Genomic DNA, 23,510 nt, shown 5'->3' on the forward strand with positions numbered 1-23,510 from the left:
GGAGGAACAGTAACTACAATCGACCAAACAATGGCCAATTCCTTATTAAAAAATGTAACCAGATAAAATAGTTTGCTGAAATTTCAAAGAAAACATTACCGTTTAAGCACCAATTATTATAGAAACGTACTAAACAAATAAATAAAAAAATCAGTATCAATCATGCAGTACAATTTGATGATGCCGCCACAGTAAGAAACAGCATCTGTTTGGTTCTCCAAAGTTGTCCTTTAGTGGTGACTTCAATATTGCATGCACCTTTCATCAAAGAAAGCCAACTACAATCTTCAATAAAAACAAAGAACCTTTCTTCAAAGGAAGTCAGTACCAGACGTGAATAAAAGCAATGGAATCTGATGGATTTTTCATTTTCTAACATGACTGGAAAACGTTTACTGTGCTGTGAAAGTTTCCTTTTCGTAGGAAAAAAGTTTATGCTTATGAATGCTACCAACAGTGGCTTAAAACGCAAACTATTATCGATTTGGGACATACTGAAAAGTAAATGTGCTTCATCTTTCATTCCGTGATTGTGCTGTTTTTTTCCACTGAATTCAGACATATCTGATCTGTAACAAAATTATTGAATATTTTAAATCTCTGTGTATGCATAATTTCGATGGAATTACTTGTATTGTTGATTCAATGTATGTGATGAGATTCGCGGGTGAGTACATGGTGTTGATACTCTGTTCATGCTATACATTAGACATGTATATATAAACAATATACACGTTTATGTACCAATCTGTGGTTCTCTTTATAAAGTAAAATATATATGCCTTCTCTGTTTTCACTACAGGTGTATTTCTCATTTAAGGTGGTAATTATGCTAATGAAGCAGATATTTTGCACCCGCATTTATTACCTACCCCACTTCTTATCTCCCCTCTCCCAGCAAATTTTTTGGGGTACATGCATTATTTTCTTTGGCTAGCTGACCTGGTTGCTTATAACATGGTTACAAATGTTTTTTCAATGCTTTCTTCTTGGACTTGATATGCAGGCTCTGTGGTTTGGTCTTTAACACGGTCAGGTTATGTGGCTCCCAACTACCGTGTTATAGCGTGATCACACTGTATCTAGTTGGTCTTTAATGAAAATAATGCTGATATTGCAACCATTATGTCCACTATGATGTCTTTCTTGAAAATCTTTATTGCCACACCACCTGAAAAGATTGTCTTGTTATTGCTCTAGATTATCACAGATGGTTTCAACACTCAGCAGTTGAAATGAACAAACAATTTTATCTTGTTGTTTGGCAAACATAATTTCAGTCCGGGCTGTACCGCTTTAGTGGCCTAAGTGGCTACAGTGTCTGTCTCAGATGTGGAAGGTCACGAGTTCAAACCCAGACCGAGCCATACCAAAGACATAAAAATGGTACTAAGACCTGCTTCACTTTGCACTCAGAATCAAGAAGTTAGTGTTAGGACTTGTCAGCCTGATGTCAGGATAATGTGACTAGGTGGAACATGATGCCCCAGTGCTAGCCATCAGTCTAAAATGTCACCCTTCAGACATCGTAGCAATATAACTAAAATTGTTAAAGATGCATTAAAAATCTAAATCACACACACTCTGTCAGTGCTGTGCCATCACAATCGATTGCCTCCTTTATAGAGAACAGAAAGATATTTAATAGAATATAATGATAGTAATACTTAAGCTGGATTGCAAGTACAAAAGTTATTATAAAATGGTCATAATGATAAATTACAACACAAGAGTATTGTATCATCATTCAGATGTCATTGCCTTTGAGTTAATTTGAGAATAGTGTTTACAGAGTGACTCTTCACTCAGAAATATGCATAATGACAAAATTTAACATCTGACAAGGCAATGTAGGCAGTAATTATTTAAATTCATTCAGTGCATGAAAAGATAAAGAAACATTTCACAAATATAAATATACTTGAAATGACTTTGAAACCAAGCTGAAGAACCTCCATTTTGTTATTTATGTCTATAGACAAATGAAGAATGAACCGTTTTTACACACTAACTTGCATAGGTGTAAGTCACAAAAAGTAGAGCTAGATTTTTTCTTGAAGGATCAGAGTTCAACATTATCAACCAGACAAGGCATTATTTCAATCTTTCGTCAGATTTTTAGCCACTCACTAGTAATTAATATATTTACAAAGACTGACATTTGTATATACAATGACCTTTTACAATTACAAATGGTTGAGAACCCATGTGATCTAATGGTCTCTTTATATGAATGGTTTGTAAGCTATGAATTGGGACCTAGTACCTTGAGGCAGGAAGAGGTCCAGGAGAATGCTGGTTGTGTAATTGACTTGTCCTTTTTTATCTCAAGAAAGTTGTGTGGGTGTGGGTGTGTGTGCAAAATCAAGAAGACCAGCATTAATATTGTAAAAACTATAGAAGTTTTTCATTTCCCTCACCAATTTCAATGTGTAAATTTTTATTTATTCACAAGCCGACATATATGGACTGAATCAATCAGATCCACTTCAGCTTCTTTTGGAAGGTGTAGTAGAAAATCCCCATCTTTTGTCTGGATGCAGTGCTGATATAAAAAAATGGGAATAGTTACATAGATTGTATTTACAATCAGGCCTTAATCCTTAGGTCTTGAAATCTGAAGAGTTTATTACATTTAAGTGGGTTGTAAGAGAATGAAAAATATTTGTTTCAGCATTAGCAGATGAAGCAGTTATGGATTTCATAGATGAGGAAGAAGAGGAGCCAGCTGACCAAATGGCAGGCATGTTTGGTGGTAGGATGATGCCTCCAGGAATGCCTCCAATAGGTGAGTTGAAAGAAAAATTGGCTTTAAACATTAAATGATACTAATTCTGTGGGAATTATATGGCAGGTTCTAGCAGTTGATAGATACTCTTGAGAGTCCATGTGACAGTAATGGGTTGGAATAGATAAAACTGATACACTTTTGACAGTAATGGGTTGGAATCGATAAAACTGATATACTTTTGACAGTAATGGGTTGGAATCGATAAAACTGATATACTTTTGACAGTAATGGGTTGGAATCGATAAAACTGATATACTTTTGACAGTAATGGGTTGGAAAAGATAAAACTGATATACTTTTGACAGTAATGGGTTGGAATAGATAAAACAGAAGGAGATTGCAAAGGTATTGTGATCAGGTAATGTATGTGAAGAAGAAAGCAAACACAAACTTGTGCAAGTGTTGGCTTTGAAAACTTAGATTAATAGAAAACTTCATAAATATATGTGTGTGAATAGGATTTTTAATGTAGCTTTTATAATAAAAAAAAATCAGTCATATCACTATACATTGTCTGCATTGTGGCAGTTTATAGTGATGTCTAGCACTGGGGCATCATGCCACAGACAAGTAGCACAGTGTCCCACCCAGTCACATTATCCTTACACCAGGCCAATTAGTCCTAACACTAACCTCTTAATGCTGAGCACCAAGTGAGGCAGCTGTTAGTACTATTTTTGCAAGTCTTTGGTGTGACTCAACCAGGATTAAAAAACACTACCTCCCACTTCCAAGGCAGATGCTCTAACCAGTAAGCCACTGGAGCAGTCCCTTCATAAATATCAGTTTAGGATAAGAACTTTCCACACGAGGAAGGAATTTTGGATCATACACAACACAAAACCAGATCCTGAGGATGGAGTTTGTTTTTCTAACATTATCACTTTCCAAACAGAATGAGGGTTTAAGGCAAAATAGTACATTTTGAGTACATTCTTATAATTAATTGTAAAATGTAAATTTTATAATACATGTGTTCAAACTATATTAGAGACCATCAAAAATCACTGGATGAGACCATCAGAGTAATTGCAGTTCTTATCATAACTCATAAATAAACACTAAATCTGATAGAGTGAAACAAATTTTATAAACAGGTATAAAGTTTAGTCCACTTTTATAACTGGGATAAATAGACATTACAGACTTTATAAATAAGCCATGATGTAGATATTGTTGCTTTTTGTTGACATGATGTAGAAAATATTCCTTTTTGTCAACATGATCTAGTCAGTGTTGCATTTTGTTGACATGATGTAAGCAATATTTTTGTTGACATGATCTAGTAAGTGTTGCATTTTGTTGTCATGATCTAGTTGTGTTGGATTTTGTTGACATGATGTAGACAATGTTGCTTTTTGTTGACATGATCTAGTCAGTGTTGCATTTTGTTGACATGATCTAGTTGTGTTGGATTTTGTTGACATGATGTAGACAATATTCCTTTTTGTCAACATGATCTAGTTAATTTTGCATTTTGTTGACATGATCTAGTCAGTGTTGGCTTTTGTTGACATGATGTAAACAATATTTTTGTTGACATGATCTAGTCAGTGTTGCATTTTGTTGACATGATCTAGTCAGTGTTGCATTTTGTTGACATGATCTAGTCAGTGTTGCATTTTGTCGCCATGATCTAGTCAGTGTTGGATTTTGTTGACATGATGTAGACAATGTTGCTTTTTGTTGATATGATCTAGTCAGTGTTGCATTTTGTTGACATGCTCTAGCCAGTGTTGCATTTTGTCACCATGATCTAGTCAGTGTTGCATTTTGTTGACATGATGTAGACAATGTTGCATATTGTTGACATGATCTGGTCAGTGTTGCATTTTGTTGACATGATGCAGACTATTGCTTTTTGTTGACATGATCTAGTCAGTGTTGCATTTTGTTGACATGATCTAGTCAGTGTTGCATTTTGTTGACATGATGTAGCCAATATGGCTTTTTGTCGACATGATCTAGTCAGTGTTGCATTTTGTTGACATGATCTAGTCATTGTTGCATTTTGTTGACATGATGTAGCCAGTATGGCTTTTTGTCGACATGATCTAATCAGTGTTGCATTTTGTTGACATGATCTAGTCACTGTTGCATTTTGTTGACATGATCTAGTCAGTGTTGCATTTTGTTGACATGATGTAGCCAATATGGCTTTTTGTCGACATGATCTAATCAGTGTTGCATTTTGTTGACATGATGTAGACTACTGCTTTTTGTCGACATGATCTAGTCAGTGTTGCATTTTGTTGACATGATCTAGTCAGTGTTGCATTTTGTTGACATGATGTAGCCAATATGGCTTTTTGTCGACATGATCTAGTCAGTGTTGCATTTTGTTGACATGATCTAGTCAGTGTTGCATTTTGTTGACATGATCTAGTCAGTGTTGCATTTTGTTGACATGATCTAGTCAGTGTTGCATTTTGTTGACATGATGTAGACAATGTTGCATTTTGTTGACATGATCTAGTCAGTGTTGGATTTTGTTGACATGATGTAGCCAATATGGCTTTTTGTTGACATGATCTAATCAGTGTTGCATTTTGTTGACATGATCTGGTCAGTGTTCCATTTTGTTGACATGATCTAGTCAGTGTTGCATTTTGTTGACATGATCTAGTCAGCGTTGCATTTTGTTGACATGATGTAGACAATGTTGCTTTTTGTTAATTGCAAGATGAATAGCCATTAAAACAATATCACTCTTAAGTGGATTAACAGAATTTGTTACGTGTAACCTTTTGACATTTTTTTTACTTCTTCATGCTCCATCATGTACCTCTATAAGTTTCTTATTTGTAAATTTTAAGTCACAAAGCCCAAATAATTTGGTTACCTTAGATATTTAGATTACACACAAGTTTACTGTGGAATTAATGGTTGAAGTTGACAAAAGTGAAGGTTTTAATTAAGCTGAATTAGAGAGTAATTATAATAAAGCGTAAGATTATGAACTTGCCTCTACAAAGCAGACAGAGAGCTAATGTGCTGCCCCTAGTGTCCGCATTGGCTTGAGCATGTACACATGTACAGCCTGACTGGAACTCAATCATTCCTTTTTACAGCATCCCACAGAACAGTTTGGAGTGGGTTTCATGAGACACTCTGGAGTGGGCTAAAAAGGGTGAAACTTGGAACACATATACATTGATGTTGTACAGTATGGGTTAGGTTTTTTGCATTACCTTGGGTTTTTGCAGTTGGTTTATATATATATATATATGTGTGTGTGTGTGTGTGTGTGTGTGTGTGTTACCTGGAATCATGAAACTTCGTGAATTGATACATGTTTACAAGTAATACTTCTTCATCATAAAAAATAGGCCTGTATAACATGTTTCATGCTTCACTGACTTTGGTTTCATTTAGTGTTTTAAATTAATTTCTCAAGCTCTGATCATGCTAGAATTGTTCTAGCAATAAATGTAATGAAAAGAAAGTTAACTATTTGCCAAGACAAAAATCAGATGAGACTGGTATCCCCTTAATTATAGGGGTTGGTTTCCAATCTGTTTATTGGCAGTTACTAATTTTGTCTATGCCTGGTCAGCACTCTCTCTTAAGAGACCATGCAGATGCTTTTTGTTTGAATCTCATCTATCGCTCAGAGCATTTTTATCTTAGGTAAGTGTATTTCATGTATTTCCTTACTGATTTTCACTCCTTCATCATCATCATTGATGAATACTTTGCAATTTGTTATTGCATTTAATTGTACAATAAGCTTATTTGGCACTGTCTTATTGAAATGAATTATTTGACCTTATCACAAGTTATATCAATTAAACAAGCCTTTTTACAGAGAAGATAAATCATTTCATTAAATTCTTTTAATTTACCTTTATTCATTTTTCTCGTGTTCATTTCACTGTAAGCTTAGTGAAATACTTCACTGATTTTGCCTTAGTGTGTGCGTGTGCCTGTATATACAGAGATTTACAAATCAACTTGTCCAGCTCCTTGGACAAGCTAAAATTCAATTGAGACAAACTCATTTTTGCAAGGTGCTTGTGCATAGGCAAATCCAAAATAGTGAGAGAGCGATACAAGATACAATATTTTTTTTTAAGTCAGTGGTCATGGTAAAATAAACAAAACACTTGCTCTGTGCATTCTATTTATCCATCAGTTTTTTTCATCTAGGTATATTTGTCATTTCCATTTTGTAGTCATGGTCAATCTTACTATTTCTAGTGCAGATGTGATATGTGAATATTTAGTATTTGTAATTTTTGGTGTTGTTGTTATTGTTGTTGTGGGGTTAATGCCATTTTTCAGCACACGATAGGCTATTTATGGCGGCCAGTATTAATGGTGGAGGAAGAACCCGGGAAAACCCCAGGAAGAACCACCGACCCACGAGAAGCTACTGGCAAGCTTTCTCACATACCCCCATTGGTTGAATCCGAGACTCGAACCCACGTAGACAGAGGTGAGATGGCAGTGATCCGTAACAGAGAGCGCTTTAGACCACTCGGCCACTTGGGGCTCCTTTGTAATTTTTGACAAATAAGGAACACATATTCATATTTAAACTTATCAGTTATATTTAATTGTAATATTTGTTAGTATCTTGGATTCACCAACTTTTATGTCCTAAGTTAGCCTCCAGCAGTACGTCGGATTGTCGACCCTAAACCATAGCTTTTCAAGGATTGTTTTGAATGATGCATGTCAGTGATTTAATGGTGAGCAGGTGTTCATTGTTAATAATAATACTCATGATATTACTTTAATTGGTATTTTTGGAAATAAAAGGTATTCCTGCCTAATGATTAACCATCAGGAAAATATTGTTCAAACCATAATTAATGTTACAAAAATGTAGCACCCACCAGCAGTACATTATAATTACAGTGGAACAAAATATCATTAATGCTTGACAAGCAATAAAATGGACAAGTATAAGTGTTCTCAATTATTCTCAAGACTCTGAGTCAGATTGTCAAATAGTTTCATGCATGGCAGCTAGATGATAATTGGTAAGTGTATAGATAAAATAAGTGTTCACAAATCCTTCAATTGTGAGTATAAACAAGTCAATACTTCAACATTCTTTCTCTCACTTTATCTTTCTCTTACACACACAAATTTATTTCCAAACACTTTTCTATCTATCCATTTACCTACATGATCTGGTGCCCTCAAAGTAAATTTTCAACACCCATGGGTCATCTGGTATCTCCCATTCATTATTTAAGAGTTAAAATCATTAACCCCAAAATGATGTTGCAGAAGAGTAGCATGAACATGGAGGTAGAAATGAATCTCACCACAAGCTGGAGATTAACAGAAGCAATTATGGAATTAGTAGGTGTTGAGTTGCCCTGCTGACTGATGATTTTGATTTGCAAATATAGATCATCTTGTTATCATGGACCCCTGAATGGTTGCATTACAAGGTTTAACTATACTTCTTTTTACCCTATGTGTCAGGATAATATAACACAGTTTCTCTGTTCCATTCTGGTTATGCTGACTTGCAAACTTGAACCATTTGTACATGGAATAATTATCTTGCCTTGTGTTCAGTACACATGTGTATCTTGGCATGAAACCTATTTTTACATAAATTCTTTTCTTGCATTTTTTCAGGTAACTTTGATATGTTTGGGTTTGGGGGACAGCAGAACCAGCGGCATGTGTTTCGAGGAGTAGGGCAGAAGCTTGTGCCTGAGGGTCACCCAGGTCATGACCGGATGGAACACCATCATCGCCCTGCAAGAGAAATAGCTTGTAAGTCAGATAAACCATGGATAGATGCCTGAAGTATTTTTTTAAAAAAAGATATGTGAAGATTATTCATCTTGCCTGCATTAAATATTAGTAGTAGTAGACTAATAGAATTCGTCATGCCATCAGTATAGAAAATTCCACCAGAGGGTCATAAATTACTTCAGACTTTGAAAATTATCCAACACAGACTATTTAAAATCTGAGGTTGAAATTTTCTGATCCAACACCAAAGCAGAAAGATTATTTCTCTCACATTCCTGAACAGTTTATGAGGGTCATCAACTGTTCAGGAATGTGAGAGAAATAATCTTTATGCTTTGGTGTTGGATCAGAAAATTTCAACGTCAGATTTTAAATAGTCTGTGTTAGATAATTTTCAAAGTCTGAAGTAATTTATGACCATCAAAGGCACACATATCATTCAAAGAACAGTGGTCAAGACTGTCTAGGTAGTATCAATACAGGTTGTGCAATAATACATATGTTAACAGCTAAGAAAATAAATTTCATCCATTCACTAATTTTAAATGAAGCAAAATAATTATAGTCATGGATTCAAAATTGATCTAGATTTGGTATTTTTATTTTGTATGTTTCAGGTTTATGAGAAACTAATGTCATCCGACATATTTTAGCTGTAAATCTGTTGCAATTAAGGTTTATTTTGATTGTTTTTGAAAGAATGCTTAAGTGAAGATAGAAATTGATGAGACCTTGTCAGTTTGTGTGCACAATAATGGGTCATGTGATGCAAGATTGGCCATTGATGAAAAAGAGAAGTATTCTACATTGTTGTTCTACACCAGAAAACAAGATACACACACATAGGAATGTGAAAAATCGGTTCTTTTCAGATGAGTATGGTGTATTAAGATACACACAAATTTAGTAAAGTCATCTCTTTGGAGCCAACACATCGTCCTCATTTTGAAAAATAGAAAATAATAAATAAGGGGAGTCAATTCAGACATTTATCATGAGTATATGGTTCAATAGGTGCATTTTAAAAAACCAAATAATGACTTGGATAAAATAATTGTTACATTTTTTTATATGCACTCTTAGTTCTTGCAGGTGAACCTTGCTTACTAAAGTTTCTAAAATCTGTAATTAAATTTTTTTCCTTTAATATTCTTCGACACTCAGATGAAATAAAATTAAACAATGACAAATATATTTTTTTTTAATAAACAAAACCTTTTCAATATATTGATAGTAAAAAGAGCTGAAGAGAGATTTGCTCAACATCTGCCAGGGGAGGTTATCCAAGCAGCCTGTAGTCATGCTGGCAGTCTTCACAAACAGCTAGCAGTACATTCTCTGATGCATCTATGTCTTCATCACATATCATGCCGTCTTAATGACCATCAGCACCAGATTATGTCCCTCTCTGGGATTTCAGAAGAGTTGGCACAGAAGATTCTGTCATACCTTCTAAAGGAGAAGTTGTTGAAGCCTAAAACAATGAATGTGTTCATTCCTTGGTAATATTATTACATGCTGTTGATTATGATTTCAAAGAAATAATTTCAAGATTATTTTATCTATGCTGATATTTGAAACATTTGGCAAATCAGTTTATTGTCTGAACAGAAGCATGAGATTATTTTTCTCCAGAATTATTATTGAATCTGGAAACATTCAGTTTCTTGAAACATTTGTTTCTCTATATTTAAAAAGGATATTTTTACACTGTTTTGTCATTTATGAAATATATGTAAATGTTCACCATTCTTAAGGTGCGATTGTAAGTAAAATTATTGGTAAATTATGCAGTATTATTACATCAGACTTTGAGAACTGGCAATGCCTGGTTGACTGACAATGCTTAATTAATGAAATATTGCACTACTTCAACAACAAAAATAATCAAGTCTTGGTTATTGCTACAGTAAAACATTGATTATCTGGACCCATTGGGTCTGGGTAGTAAATCATCACTAGGATTGAAGTTTGATCACCAAGTAGAACTTAGATGAAGTGTGACAGTGCATTAATAATGTGTTAACTATACTGATATGATGGCTTCCATATTTACCTGTGTTGCTACTTTATTAACAGCTGTTCATTAACCATTGATTGCTGGTTAACAGGTAATTATGTAGGCTTACAGAAAATCTTTAATGGGATTATTATTGGCCTTCATTCCTGATTTAATAGCTTGGGGTTTCTCTTTGACAAATTACATATTGTCAGTATGGCAGTCATTTAACAACAATCAGGTATAAGAATAAATTTTATTTATTCCTCCTCATTGCTCTTTCTCTCTTCCTCTTTCCTATGACATCTGTGTTAACTGTTATATTCATGGATGTTTGTTTTTGTTTTGTGTTTCTCTGTTCTGTGTTGGTGTGGTGATTGGGAAATTTGTTTTATTTCTGGATACTTGTAAATTGTCAAAAGTCAAAATTGGGGGAGGGGACATAGTAATTGTCAATTTATGGGAACAATCCAGATAATTGGCATCCAGATATCAGTGTTCTACTGTAGTTGTCAATTTTAATAGTGAAATTATAGCTTATGTTGCAGTCTTAATTATACTTAAGATTATGAAATACACCTTGTTTAAGGAATAGAAGCTTATATTTTAATACAGAGGACAAGATGTTAATTTTAATTAAAAAAGATATACAGTAGGATTTTTCTTGACATGGCTAATGAAAGTTTTCAGCTAGATATTACACCTTTTATACCCATTTAATGGGTTACTTAGTTTTGTCATTTTAGGCAGTCAGAATTGGATTTCTTCTAAAGTCATTTTTTAATCTTTCTGCTTCAAAAACATTTCCTGACTGGAAATGTTAGAAATACAAGCCCCAGTTGCTAGTGAATCCAGCCATCCTAAATGACAAATATTTGTTTTCTGTCAATATTGTATAAACAAAGGGCAATAACAATAGCCCATTATCTCCCCTTGCCATTCACAAGTGGTGCTTGTCTCAATCTTTCACTGCGAACAACATTGATATTTCTGTCCCATTGGAAATTTGTGCCAATTTCATTAATCCGTTGAAGATTTTTAAAATTTTTCAGTAATATTAATTTTGACCTTAATTATTTGAATTTGTCACTTTTGCACAATTAGTTTCTGTGATCTCTGACTACATGGCCTGCCTGGTGGGATAGTACATTGGGCATTGGGGCCATACCCCTCAATGAAGATAACAATATACTTTATCTATCAATACAGTTACAGGTATTGGAGAATTTTTTTGTTGTTGTTGTAGGGTTTAACACCATTTTTCAGCACACGATAGGCTGTACATGGCAGCCAGTATTAATGGTGGAGGAAGAACCCAGGAAATCCCCGGAAAGAACCACCGACCCTTGAGAAGCTACTGGCAAGCTTTCTCACATACCCACATTGGCCGAATCCGAGACTCGACCCACACAGACAGAGGTGAGATGGCAATGATCCGTAATGGAGAGCGCTTTAGACCACTTGGCCACGGTATTGGAGAAAACTGACTTTTCAACTGTCTATATCTTCTCTAGAGTTGAGAAACATTTCTTGGTACAATAAGCAATGACAAAGTAGATATGTCTTTGGATCACGCTTCCCCTATCCTTCCCTCTGTTTCACATGAGAATTTCGACACTGTGGGGTAGTATTCACCTAACTCAAGGCACCTCATATGGTGTAAGTCCAAGCATGGCCTTCAGGCCTGTAAGTCTGGGCACACATGGATTTATACATGACTCGAAAGAACCATGCCATCTAGCCACACCTCAGTTTGATGCTGCATCAGCTGCCAACACTATGATCCAGCTGTTTGGTTCTGTATCCATACCCTTCAGCATCCATATGGCCTCTGTAGTATATTGCCCCATGCCTAGTCAAATAGAGCCATGTAATATTAACATTGCCAGGGAGCTTATTGTTAGATCCGTCCATCTGCCTAACTTTACCAGTACTCTGGTAGTACTGCCTTCTATTCTGCCATCTATATGCACAACAACTGTACTGACTGATTTAAATTTTGACAAGCTGTCCATACTGATTTGATGACTACATCCTAGTGATACAACTAGCCATTTACTCAGTTTTCCCTCTCACATGGTTGTGACAGTCTTAGTGACGATGGAGATGCCTCATCTATGCCTCCGGGAATGTATTATCAGGACATTGATCTTGATCCTGACCAGGATGACCTGCACAATGTGGGAATAATATAAGCCTAACATGGTCAAGACTTCCATTATTAACCAGGAAGTCAGCTCCTCCATTTTCTTTCACAGTCTTGGAAAGTCTGGAAATTGCAGAGAGGCTATCTGTCAAGTTCAGTGACATTGGTGATTTCAAAGCCTCTTTTAAAAATTCAAGTACCAGTATCCTTTGCATCTCATATTTCTAAAGATCTCCCTGCACTAGACAGCAACTATGCTCTGGTCTGTCTTACTTAACCTGTTTACTATAAGGTGAATAAAGACATTCTGCACACCATTTTGAAGATTGTTCACAGTATAATAGCCACTTCTTCATTGTTGGATTGGTGTCTGTTGTGATCTTCAGACTTGCAGCAATGAGCATGCCTTGGAGTCAGTGGCTAGTATATCAGAGGTGATTAACAGGATGCCCCACCATACACTGGATAATGCATTGACATCTGCCAACCTTGAACTTCTGTAATGGGATGCATGCTTACAATCAACTTCACTCAAACCACAGCATGTCCTGACCCTGCAAACCACTCCTTTCAGTTCACCTTTGCTGTTCATTGGCAAGATAGATGAAGTGTGGAAGCAGGCAGCCCAAGAACTGCCCCTCCATCTCACTGTGGAGCCACAATTGCCTTATAAATCAACTCTAGATCATCCTCAAAGATGTGATGACCGGAGATGAATGGATGCAGGATTGTTTGCTGCACATCTCTAAAGCCTGCCTCAATCATAGCCCTAATATGGAGAAAATTTGCAAATCAGTCTCAGAGAAGTCATGTTGAGGGGGTAGGAAACAATGTTTATCTACCTCCAAGCCTCCACCCTCTTGCCATTGGTTCATGTCCCCTCCAATCACATTCTCCAGAAACCTATGGCAAGTTCAATTCTAGCCAAAGGAAAGAACACTCTCATATCCCTTTTAACTCATCTAGACTTTCTAATCAATTGGGAAAACATCCAGTCTCTGTCAGTCCCTCAGCCATTGTGGGTATATGAGAAAGCTTGCCAGTAGATTCTCGTGGGTCAGTGTTTCTTTCCGGGGTTTTCCCGGGTTCTTCCTCCACCATTAATACTGGCCGCCATGTATAGCCTATCATGTGCTGAAAAATGGCGTTAAACCTTACAATAACAACAACTGTCAATCCCAACAGTTCATCCATTTGGTATGTCTTCCTCACCTTCAGATAGCCAGAAATGTTGAGATTATAGATTCCATTTCCAACAAGAAATGGATCGCAGCCAGGGAGTTTCTGCAACTCCTCAGATTGTTCAGTGCCCTTTGTAGGTGGCCTTGCTGTTTCATTGGTGCCCCTTTGTAATGATTAGCATTACAAGTGAGTTAGTCTCATTCCTTGATCAGTAGCACAACCAAAGTTGTCTCAAAACAGGAATACCTCTGGAACAGTCCCAACTGGACATGAGTGCATGTTCCGAAACAAGTACCCATGGTAAGGAAGCCCATCTGTTGACTAGCTTCCCCAATGTTAGTGGCCAGTGGGATCCAGAGGACATGGGTCTCCACATCAGTGTATTGGAAATGAAAGCTATCATCAAGGTTTCTCGTTTTTGAAGAGACCATCTTCAGGGCAAGTTCATGCTCATGGGAATTCTGATATTGCAGACCTGCCAACCCTTATGATTTTGCAGTAAGTTTTATGAAGATTACCCCTAAAATACGGACGTACAGAATGAAAGGAAAAACTATGGAAATATGATTGTTGTGGTTAAATCCTGATAATTGGCTCATCAGGATTTGATTTGGATCATCATTTCACATTATCTTTAGTGGAATTAGAGAACCAGACTAGCTTTATAGCTGTATCTCAGATGCTTTAAACTACACATATTTTTCCAAGCAAAGTGTCTGCATGATCAAATTGTTGATTATAGAACTTTTTAAGATGGCGTCCAACTACTGATACCTGTTAGGTGGCGCTCTACAGTTTCGTATTTTGCATAGGGTTAGGATTTTAAAGAAAAAAGAATTTCCCTGGCTTTCCTCGCTGGTTATACTGGCTATTTAAAAAAGACCTTGTATATCTTGGGTATAATTCAGAGAACCTTTAATTCCCTTTATTTTGGTGTATGATTGATGGGTGTACTATGTGTTATAGAGTATACAGCTTGGCCTTACTTCAGATGTGCACCTTTCAAAAAAGTGCTAGCTCTACTTGGTCATTTTCACTTCCTGAACTTCAGAGGTAAATTGTATAAAAAAGAGCCAATAACTTTTTTTTACATTTTATATATTTGGTAATTCATTCATTGCACTTTCAGAAGCTGGTATTGTCTAGTGTGGCAAAATTCATTTTCCCTATTTTAATAGCTGCTATGTATAGTGTACTTTAGACTAATTCAGGCTGATTTTTTAGCAGAAGGGAGCAGTCATTTTAGTTAGCAGTGTGCTTAAATCATGTAAAATTTCCAAAAGTACAATATCCAAAGAAATATCATCCACTTTACATTAATGTAGCATAGAGGTATGCCAACATTCTCTCCATTGTGCATGTTTTAAATGCGAACTACTTCAACTTACATATATGACTCTCTCAAAAGTACATATTAACTGGTGAGCACCCCCTTAAAGACAAAAGATATAAAAAAGCCTCTTAAAAAAGTTGTAATAATCAGTACAGAAGAATAAAAAGGAATATTCATTTTGTTCTGAATAAAAGCAGGAAGGGACATCATGTGTTGTTTTGAGTATGTCACATACTGGGAGTTTTGATTTCCATCGTGTGTACTGAAGAAAAAGAAATCCAAGAATTACATCAAGTTGAGTGTGTGTGTGTGATTTGGATTTTTAACATAGCTTTAACAATTATTAAGTCATATCGCTACGATGTCTGCAGTGTGGCAGTTTATAGTGATGTCTAGCACTGGGGCATCATGTCGCAGACATGTAGCATGTACATCAAGTTGAGAGATAGCAACCAGCCAATGAGCAGCATAGGGTATGGAACTGAAGTTTGTGCAACTGTACTAGAGGTTAATAAGGTGTACGTGTGCTTTACAAACTTTTAAGATGAACACAATTCTTACCATCGATGCATCAGTTTGGAATATGGAACTTTTTAAATACATGCTTTCCAATTTGACAATGATATTTTGTTTCACAACTTATTGAAATCTGGTCAAACTTATGGAAAAACGTCTGCTGCCTTACTGAGACGATCTCGTTAGGGTTAGCAGGTCTGCCATTGGTGTGCACAACACAATAGCAACATCTCAAGCACATTCCCAGTTGATTTTCTGTCAAGGATATTCTCCATACAGAATGGTCCCTCCATCCTTTGGTATTTCATCAGATTTGTATGGTATGGGACATTCAGTGATCAATTTTATTTTGACACGGTGGAATGACAAACTGTCCACCCTTGTTTCTCCAGTACTGGATGCTGAGGCTTGGGCCATTGATTCTCTTTCTGCCAGTTGGGCAGGTCTGTGGACCATTACCTACTCCCCAGAGGTCTTAGAAATTGAGGGACCAGAAATGCAAGATGATTTTGATTGCTCCTCTATAATGGAACAAGTCCTATATCAGCAGTTTAGTCTAGCAATCAAGGAAAATCCCAACCAGGTCAGATCTTTTCAAACCAAATGTCGGACTAGCTTTTTTTTCAGTGCCTTCTTTTAACCCTTCATTCATAGAAAGAATTACAGGAGCCAGAAGGCCTGCTACTTCAAAGACTTATAAGGGAAAGTGGTATATCTTCATGGCTGGTTTATCATCAGTAACATCATCCCTTGCGTGCCTTTATCCCTCAAGTAGCTGACTTTTTCTCTGGCTGTTCGAGGAGTTAATGTTGTCCCTAGTTACTATTAAGGAATACTATTCTATGATATTAGGAACTTTCTGTCATCATGGCATAGAGCATTTTGGTCATAAAAATGATCCCTCAGATGTGATGGACATATTTGACATGCACTGGCCTCAATCACACAGTTTTCCAAGTTCCTGAGTTCTGACTTGGCTGAATTCAAACACGGTCAAGTCTTTTTAGCTTGGGCCTCATGCAAACTCCTCTAATAAAAACAGGTTTCCAGATAGTGTTTGCTTTGGCATGCCAAGTCATGAACTACATACATGTCCTCTCTGTTGAACCAGCTTGTCTTCAGTTTTGATCAGACGACTCTCTGGTCCTTACAGTACAACCCAGTTACATTGCCAAGAATAGGTTGCTATGTCATTATATGACCTCACTCCTGTATTGACACATTCCAGGAGGCATTCAAACAAGTTCCAGTACATGCTCTCAGACTTTATCTGAAGTGAACTAAGCCATTCCATGAATCTCAAATACATCTCTATCTTCAGGTTAAAACTGAGAAAGTGGACATATTCCCTCATGATCTCTCATTGTAGCTGAAGTGGTATCTCACCAGAACATAGTTGCCACATGAAAATCTCTGCTCATGAGATAAGAGCAATCTCGGCAAGCCTTGCCTTTGACTGGAATATCTCTATTAGATATATCATTGAGGCCGTTGGTTGGTGCACACGGTCATCTTCTCAAGTTTCTATCTGTTAGACCTAACTCCACAGTAACACACTCTGGATCTGGTAGGCCCATTATAAGTAGCACAGGTGGCTACCAGACCCAATTAACATTACGATTTCCTCTTACATCTTCCCTGAAAATTTACCTGAGGTATAGGTAGGATGCTCAACATTCCTTTCTCATTTATGTATTCTTCTTAATGTGATCAGGGGAACATATTTGAAGGAGAAAACCATTTGTCCATAAATTGTTTCTCCTAGAATGCTTACCCAATCTCATTATTTTAATACCCTCCCATCCTGTTGGCAGTGTGAGCATCCTGTTCACAATGTTCCACTCAGCTTAAAACTAGTGCCACCTATCTGGCAAGGGGAGGTAATGGTCAGGAGCTTTTGCCCCTTGTGGATATAATATAGACAGAAAAGAGCAATTTATGTCATTTGTGCAGGCATGGTTTTTCTCCATTTTAAGGTGGAATTCTGCTTTTCTCCTGACTTGAATCCAATTTTTCTTGATATAGTCTATTTTTTTTAATCGTCTCCAATCTGGTTTTTTAAAAACAGTCTCTTCTGCCCCATTCTGCAACGACCCATATAACATATTTGATCCATATATTAGCTAGCCCACAACTTGTAAAGAGTATTCTGATTGGTCAAAAGTTTAAATACATCCAGTGAATCTTCATGTAATGGAAACTGATGGCAATGGAAAGAAGAAGCATGCTTGCCAAAACAAATGGCATCCCTAGTTGTTAAGAGAGATCATGACATGAGAAGTTTAGATAAAGTTAAAAAATGTATGAAAATGGGAATGGCTGGAGTGAAAAGTCGACAGAGATTTAGCTTATAAGAAAACTGAATGCTAGAGGACTGGCATTTTGTGACATCTGCTCTACGTTAATCGCTGTTGGTAGAGTTTGGAACAGCACCTACAAAAGAAACTGCATAGGGAAAAATTGAAGCTCAGAAGGTATCTGGAAAAAGTGCATTTAATTATGATAAGAAGAAATATTTCTTGCATGAGAGAACAGATGCGCTGCATGTCGCCAATACAAGCACCAGCTTGAAAGGAAGAAAGGCTGTCATTGAAAAGGAAAAGAAACGATGCACATTAAGCCAAAAAAGTCAGTCAAAAATAAAGGCTAAACAGATCTTTGCCAAAACCGCAAAAAGACCTCGACTAGAATATCAGCAGGTCAATGTATGGGACTATTTGTATATAGTTGATGTACTTAGGTGTTTATTTTACAGATTTGTTATGAAAAGAGAGAAGTATAATATATTTGCTGCAAAAATTGAGAAATTATTTTGACTTAATTACGATGTGAACACTGACATGCACATGAAATAACTTAAGCACCAATAGTATTGGAGAACAAATTCATGTGACAATAAATATTGTGAAATTATTCAAGTAAAGTTGAATTTTTTTGGTACGTTTGTTCTTGAAATGATTATTTTGTTGTATATTATGATCAAAAGTTGCCCCAGGAGCAGTTTTTTATGATTGTAAAATGCATTTATGGCTGAAGACCCCATTGACCTCCTGATCAGGGCCACTGCCCCATGACACCCCCAAACCCCACTTTCAAATTTTCAGCTGTTTTTGTGGAATACCAAAATCATGTCTGTTTGTGAGGGCTGGATTCGTGAGGTAATGGTGCTCACATCAGGTAAGTATTCTAGGAGAAACATTATTTACTGAAAGATTTGTTTTCAGCACAAAAGTATGGTTAGTTAGGTAACTTATGAAGGGTATTATATATATTTCTTATATATATCATATATTTTAGTGATCAAGTCGTTTTAGTTATCAATTCAAGCTTACTTTACATGACAAAACACACAAATTAGTTGACCGCTACTCACTTTTTTTGTTTGTTTCAGTTATCTAAGAAGACTTATTCTTGATTGTTACCCCTACACAACAAATGAGTTATTACATGCAGTCAGGTAAGATACTATCTCAGTGAAGTGCTTGTAATTACCAGAAATTCATTCTGTTCAGATTTTGTTATTGTTAGGGTGGGGGTGTGGGAGTGTCACTATGCTAACAATCTTCCAGTATCGATTTTAAATATGTGGACAAAAGAAACAAATGATAATCTGTCATTATTTTCAGATTCCAAAGTAACCTGGTTCACCTCAGTCTTCGTTCTTGTTCCTTAATTACAGACAGTGGGCTTCAACACATATCAGGTAAGATTAGTATAAGCCCAGGGCTCTGTGATGGGTAACATCAGGGAAACTTACACTGACTAAAAATTGTATTTAATTTAGTTCTTTAGTTTGTAATCATATCTATAAGTGTATTTGTAACATACATAAGTTATAGCTTACATCAAAGGTCAAGTTGGCATTATCTCTCCAGTCCTTTGTATCAGTGATAGGATCTGTGAAGAACTTTATAAAACTCCTTTGTATGTACATTACATGGCATGTCACTGCAATAGTTTTTGAATCACTACAAATTTCTTGTTTATATCCAAAATTTTTTTGGAATATTCTGATAGGACATGTTTTAAGGAGCCTAGATGCTGACCCCAAGGGAGGAGGTGGCCAATGAAAGACCACATTTCAATAAGCGATATAGACACTTCTTTGTAACCAGAACTGTTGTCTATAGTGATTGCAGGATCATATTGGTATGAGATTTCATGGGGTTGGAAAGACAATGGCAGTCCTGAATGCAGCTTTGGGGTCAAAGAATGGAAAGTGGGGGGGGGGGCAAAATTCATGACTAAGAAGTGTGGATAATTTTTTAAAAATATATTGCAAGTAAGTTTCATATTTATGTTTTCAATTGTTGATTTTTTTGTGTGTGACTTTCATACACAATTCAAATTTTTTTTTTTTCAGGTTTGAAGAAATTGAAAAGTTTGAATATAAGCGGTTGTCAGCAGTTAACAAATAAATGTTTACCAGCAATAACAGGTAATGAGCATTGATTTGTGTAAAGATAACTTTAAGGTTTATGTTCCCTTGGTTAATACACTATGTATTTTGTTAATATGACTTCACCCAGGCACAGCAGAAACTCTTCATTGTAATCATGTCTAACTCATAGGAGTAGCTAGATTACATTGTTGTAATTTTATTGTAACTGATAGGTGTAGCTAGATTACATTGTTGTAATTTTATTGTAACTGATAGGAGTACATTGATAACATTGTTGTAGTTTTATTGTAACTGATAGGTGTAGCTAGATTACATTGTTGTAGTTTTATTGTAACTGCTAGGAATACATTGATAACATTGTTGTAATTTTATTGTAACTGATAGGTGTAGGTAGATTATATTGTTGTAATTTTATTGCACCTGATAGTAGTAGCTAGATTACATTGTTGTAATTTTATTGTAATTGATAGGAGTAGCTAGATTACATTGTTGTAATTTTATTGTAATTGATAGGTGTAGCTAGATTATATTGTTGTAATTTTATTGCACCTGATAGGAGTAGCTAGATTGCATTGTTGTAATTTTGTTGTAACTGATAGGTGCAGCTAGATTACATTGTTGTAATTTTAATGTAACTGATAGGTGTAACTAGATAACATTGTTGTAATTTTAATGTAACTGATAGGTGTAGCTAGATTGCATTTTTGTAGTTTTATTGTAACTTATACGGGTAGCTAGATTACATTGTTGTAATTTTATTGTAACTGATAGGAGTACATTGATAACATTGTTGTAATTTTATTCTGATAGGTGTAGCTAGATTGCATTGTTGCAGTTTTATTGTAATTGATAGGAGTAGCTAGATTACATTGTTGTAATTTTATTGTAACTGATAGGAGTACACTGATAACCTTGTTATAATTTTATTGCAACTGATAGGCATAGCTAGATTACATTGTTGTAATTTTATTGTACATGATAGGTATAGCTAGACTGCATTGTTGTAATTTTAATGTAACTGATAGGTGTAGCTAGATTATATTGTTGTAATTTTATTGCAACTGATAGGAGTAGCTAGATTGCATTGTTGTAATTTTGTTGTAACTGCTAGGAGAGCTAGATTACATTGTTGTAATTTTATTGTAACTGGTAGGTATAGCTTGATTACATTGTTGTAATTTTATTATAACTGATAGGAGTACACTGATAACCTTGTTATAATTTTATTCCAACTGATAGACTTAGCTAGATTATATTGTTGTAATTTTATTGTATATGATAGGTATAGCTAGATTACATTGTTGTATTTTTAATGTAACTTATAAGTGTAGCTAGATTAAATTGTTGTAATTTTAATGTAACTGATAGGTGTAGCTTGATTACATTGTTGTAATTTTATTGTACCTGATAGGAGTAGCTAGATTACATTGTTGTAATTTATTGTAACTGATAGGTGTAGCTAGCTTACATTGTTATAATTTATTGCAACTGATTGGAGTAGCTAGATTACATTGTTGTAATTTAATTGTAACTGATACGAGTACATTGATAACATTGTTATAATTTTATTGCAACTGATAGGCGTAGCTTGATTACATTGTTGTAATTTTATTGTAACTTATAGGTATAGCTAGATTACATTGTTGTAATTTTATTGTAACTGATAGGATAAGCTTGGTTACATTGTTGTAGTTTTATTGCAACTGATAGGTGTTGCTAGATTACATTATTGTAATTTTATTGTAATTGATAGGTGTAGCTAGATTATATTGTTGTAATTTTATTGCAACTGATAGGAGTAGCTAGATTGCATTGTTGTAATTTTGTTGTTACTGCTAGGAGAGCTAGATTACATTGTTGTAATTTTATTGTAACTGATAGTAGTAGCAAGATTACATTGTTGTAATTTTATTGTAACTGATAGGAGTAGCTATATTGCATTGTTGTAATTTTGTTGTAACTGCTAGGAGAGCTAGATTACATTGTTGTAATTTTATTGTAACTGATAGGTGTTGCTAGATCACAATGTTGTAAAAAATTGTAACTGATAGGTGTTGCTAGATTACATTGTTTTAATTTTATTTTAATTGATAGGTGTTTCTAGATTACAATGTTGTGAAAAATTGTAACTGATAGGTGTTGCTAGATTACATTGTTGTAATTTTATTGTAGCTGATAGGTGTTGCTAGATTACATTGCTGTAATTTTATTGTACCTGATAGGAGTACATTGATAACATTATTGTAGTTTTATTGCAACTGATAGGAGTAGCAAGATTACATTGTTGTAATTTTATTGTAATTGATAGGTGTAGCTAGATTATATTGTTGTAATTTTATTGCAACTGATAGGATTAGCTAGATTGCATTATTGTAATTTTGCTGTAACAGATAGACATAGATAGATTACATTTTTGTAATTTTATTGTAACTGCTAGGATAGTTAGATTACATTGTTGTAATTTTATTGTATCTGATAGTAGTAGCAAGATTACGTTGTTGTAATTTTATTGTAACTGATAGGTGTTGCTAGATTACAATGTTGTGAAAAATTTTAACTGATAGGTGTTGCAAGGTTACATTGTTTTAATTTTATTTCAATTGATAGGTGTTGCTAGATTACAATGTTGTGAAAAATTGTAACTGATAGGTGTTACTAGATTACATTGTTGTAATTTTATTGTAACTGATAGGTGTTGCTAGATTACATTGTTGTAATTTTATTGTTACTGATAGGAGTACATTGATAACATTGTTGTAATTTTATTGTAACTGATGGGGTAGCTAGATTATTTTGTTGTAATTTTATTGTAACTGATAGGTGTTGCTAGATTACATTGTTGTGAAAAATTGTAACTGATAGGTGTTGCTAGATTACATTGTTGTAATTTTATTGTAACTGATAGGAGTACATTGATAACAGTGTTGTAATTTTGTTGTAACTGATAGGTGTAGCTAGATTACATTGTTGTAATTTTATTGTTACTGCTAGGGGTAGCTAGATTACATTGTTGTAATTTTATTGCAACTGATAGGTGTTGCTAGATTACAGTGTTGTGAAAAATTGTAACTGATAGGTGTTGCTAGATTACATTGTTGTAATTTTATTGTAATTGATAGGATAAGATTGGTTACATTGTTGTAGTTTTATTGCAACTGATAGGTGTTGCTAGATTACATTGTTGTAATTTTATTTTAACTGATAGGAGTACATTGATAACATTATTGTAGTTTTATTGCAACTGATAGGAGTAGCAAGATTACATTGTAATTTTATTGTAATTGATAGGTGTTGCTAGATTGTATTGTTGTAATTTTATTGCAACTGATAGGAGTAGCTAGATGGCATTGTTGTAATTTTGTTGTCACTGCTAGGATAGCTAGATTACATTGTTGTAATTTTATTGTAACTGATAGT

General features: G+C 35.1%; 1 protein-coding gene across 3 annotated transcripts in view; it reads left to right on the forward strand.

The window, feature by feature from the left end:
• The window catches only part of LOC149776313 (uncharacterized), a 124,489-nt gene that overhangs the window by 34,887 nt on the left and 66,092 nt on the right, over positions 1-23,510 (forward strand). For all 3 annotated transcript variants that reach the window (XM_089942796.1, XM_089942795.1, XM_089942797.1), the window contains exons 9-14: positions 2,675-2,788; positions 8,393-8,533; positions 9,750-10,017; positions 19,083-19,148; positions 19,318-19,394; positions 20,055-20,129. In XM_089942796.1, coding sequence (XP_089798922.1) covers positions 2,675-2,788; positions 8,393-8,533; positions 9,750-10,017; positions 19,083-19,148; positions 19,318-19,394; positions 20,055-20,129 — 741 coding nt within the window. The remainder of the gene's footprint in view (positions 1-2,674; positions 2,789-8,392; positions 8,534-9,749; positions 10,018-19,082; positions 19,149-19,317; positions 19,395-20,054; positions 20,130-23,510) is intronic.

The sequence above is a fragment of the Sinohyriopsis cumingii genome, chromosome 18, assembly GCF_028554795.1.
Source record: "Sinohyriopsis cumingii isolate HCF-2022 chromosome 18, ASM2855479v2, whole genome shotgun sequence".
Taxonomy (NCBI): Eukaryota; Metazoa; Mollusca; class Bivalvia; order Unionida; family Unionidae; genus Sinohyriopsis; species Sinohyriopsis cumingii.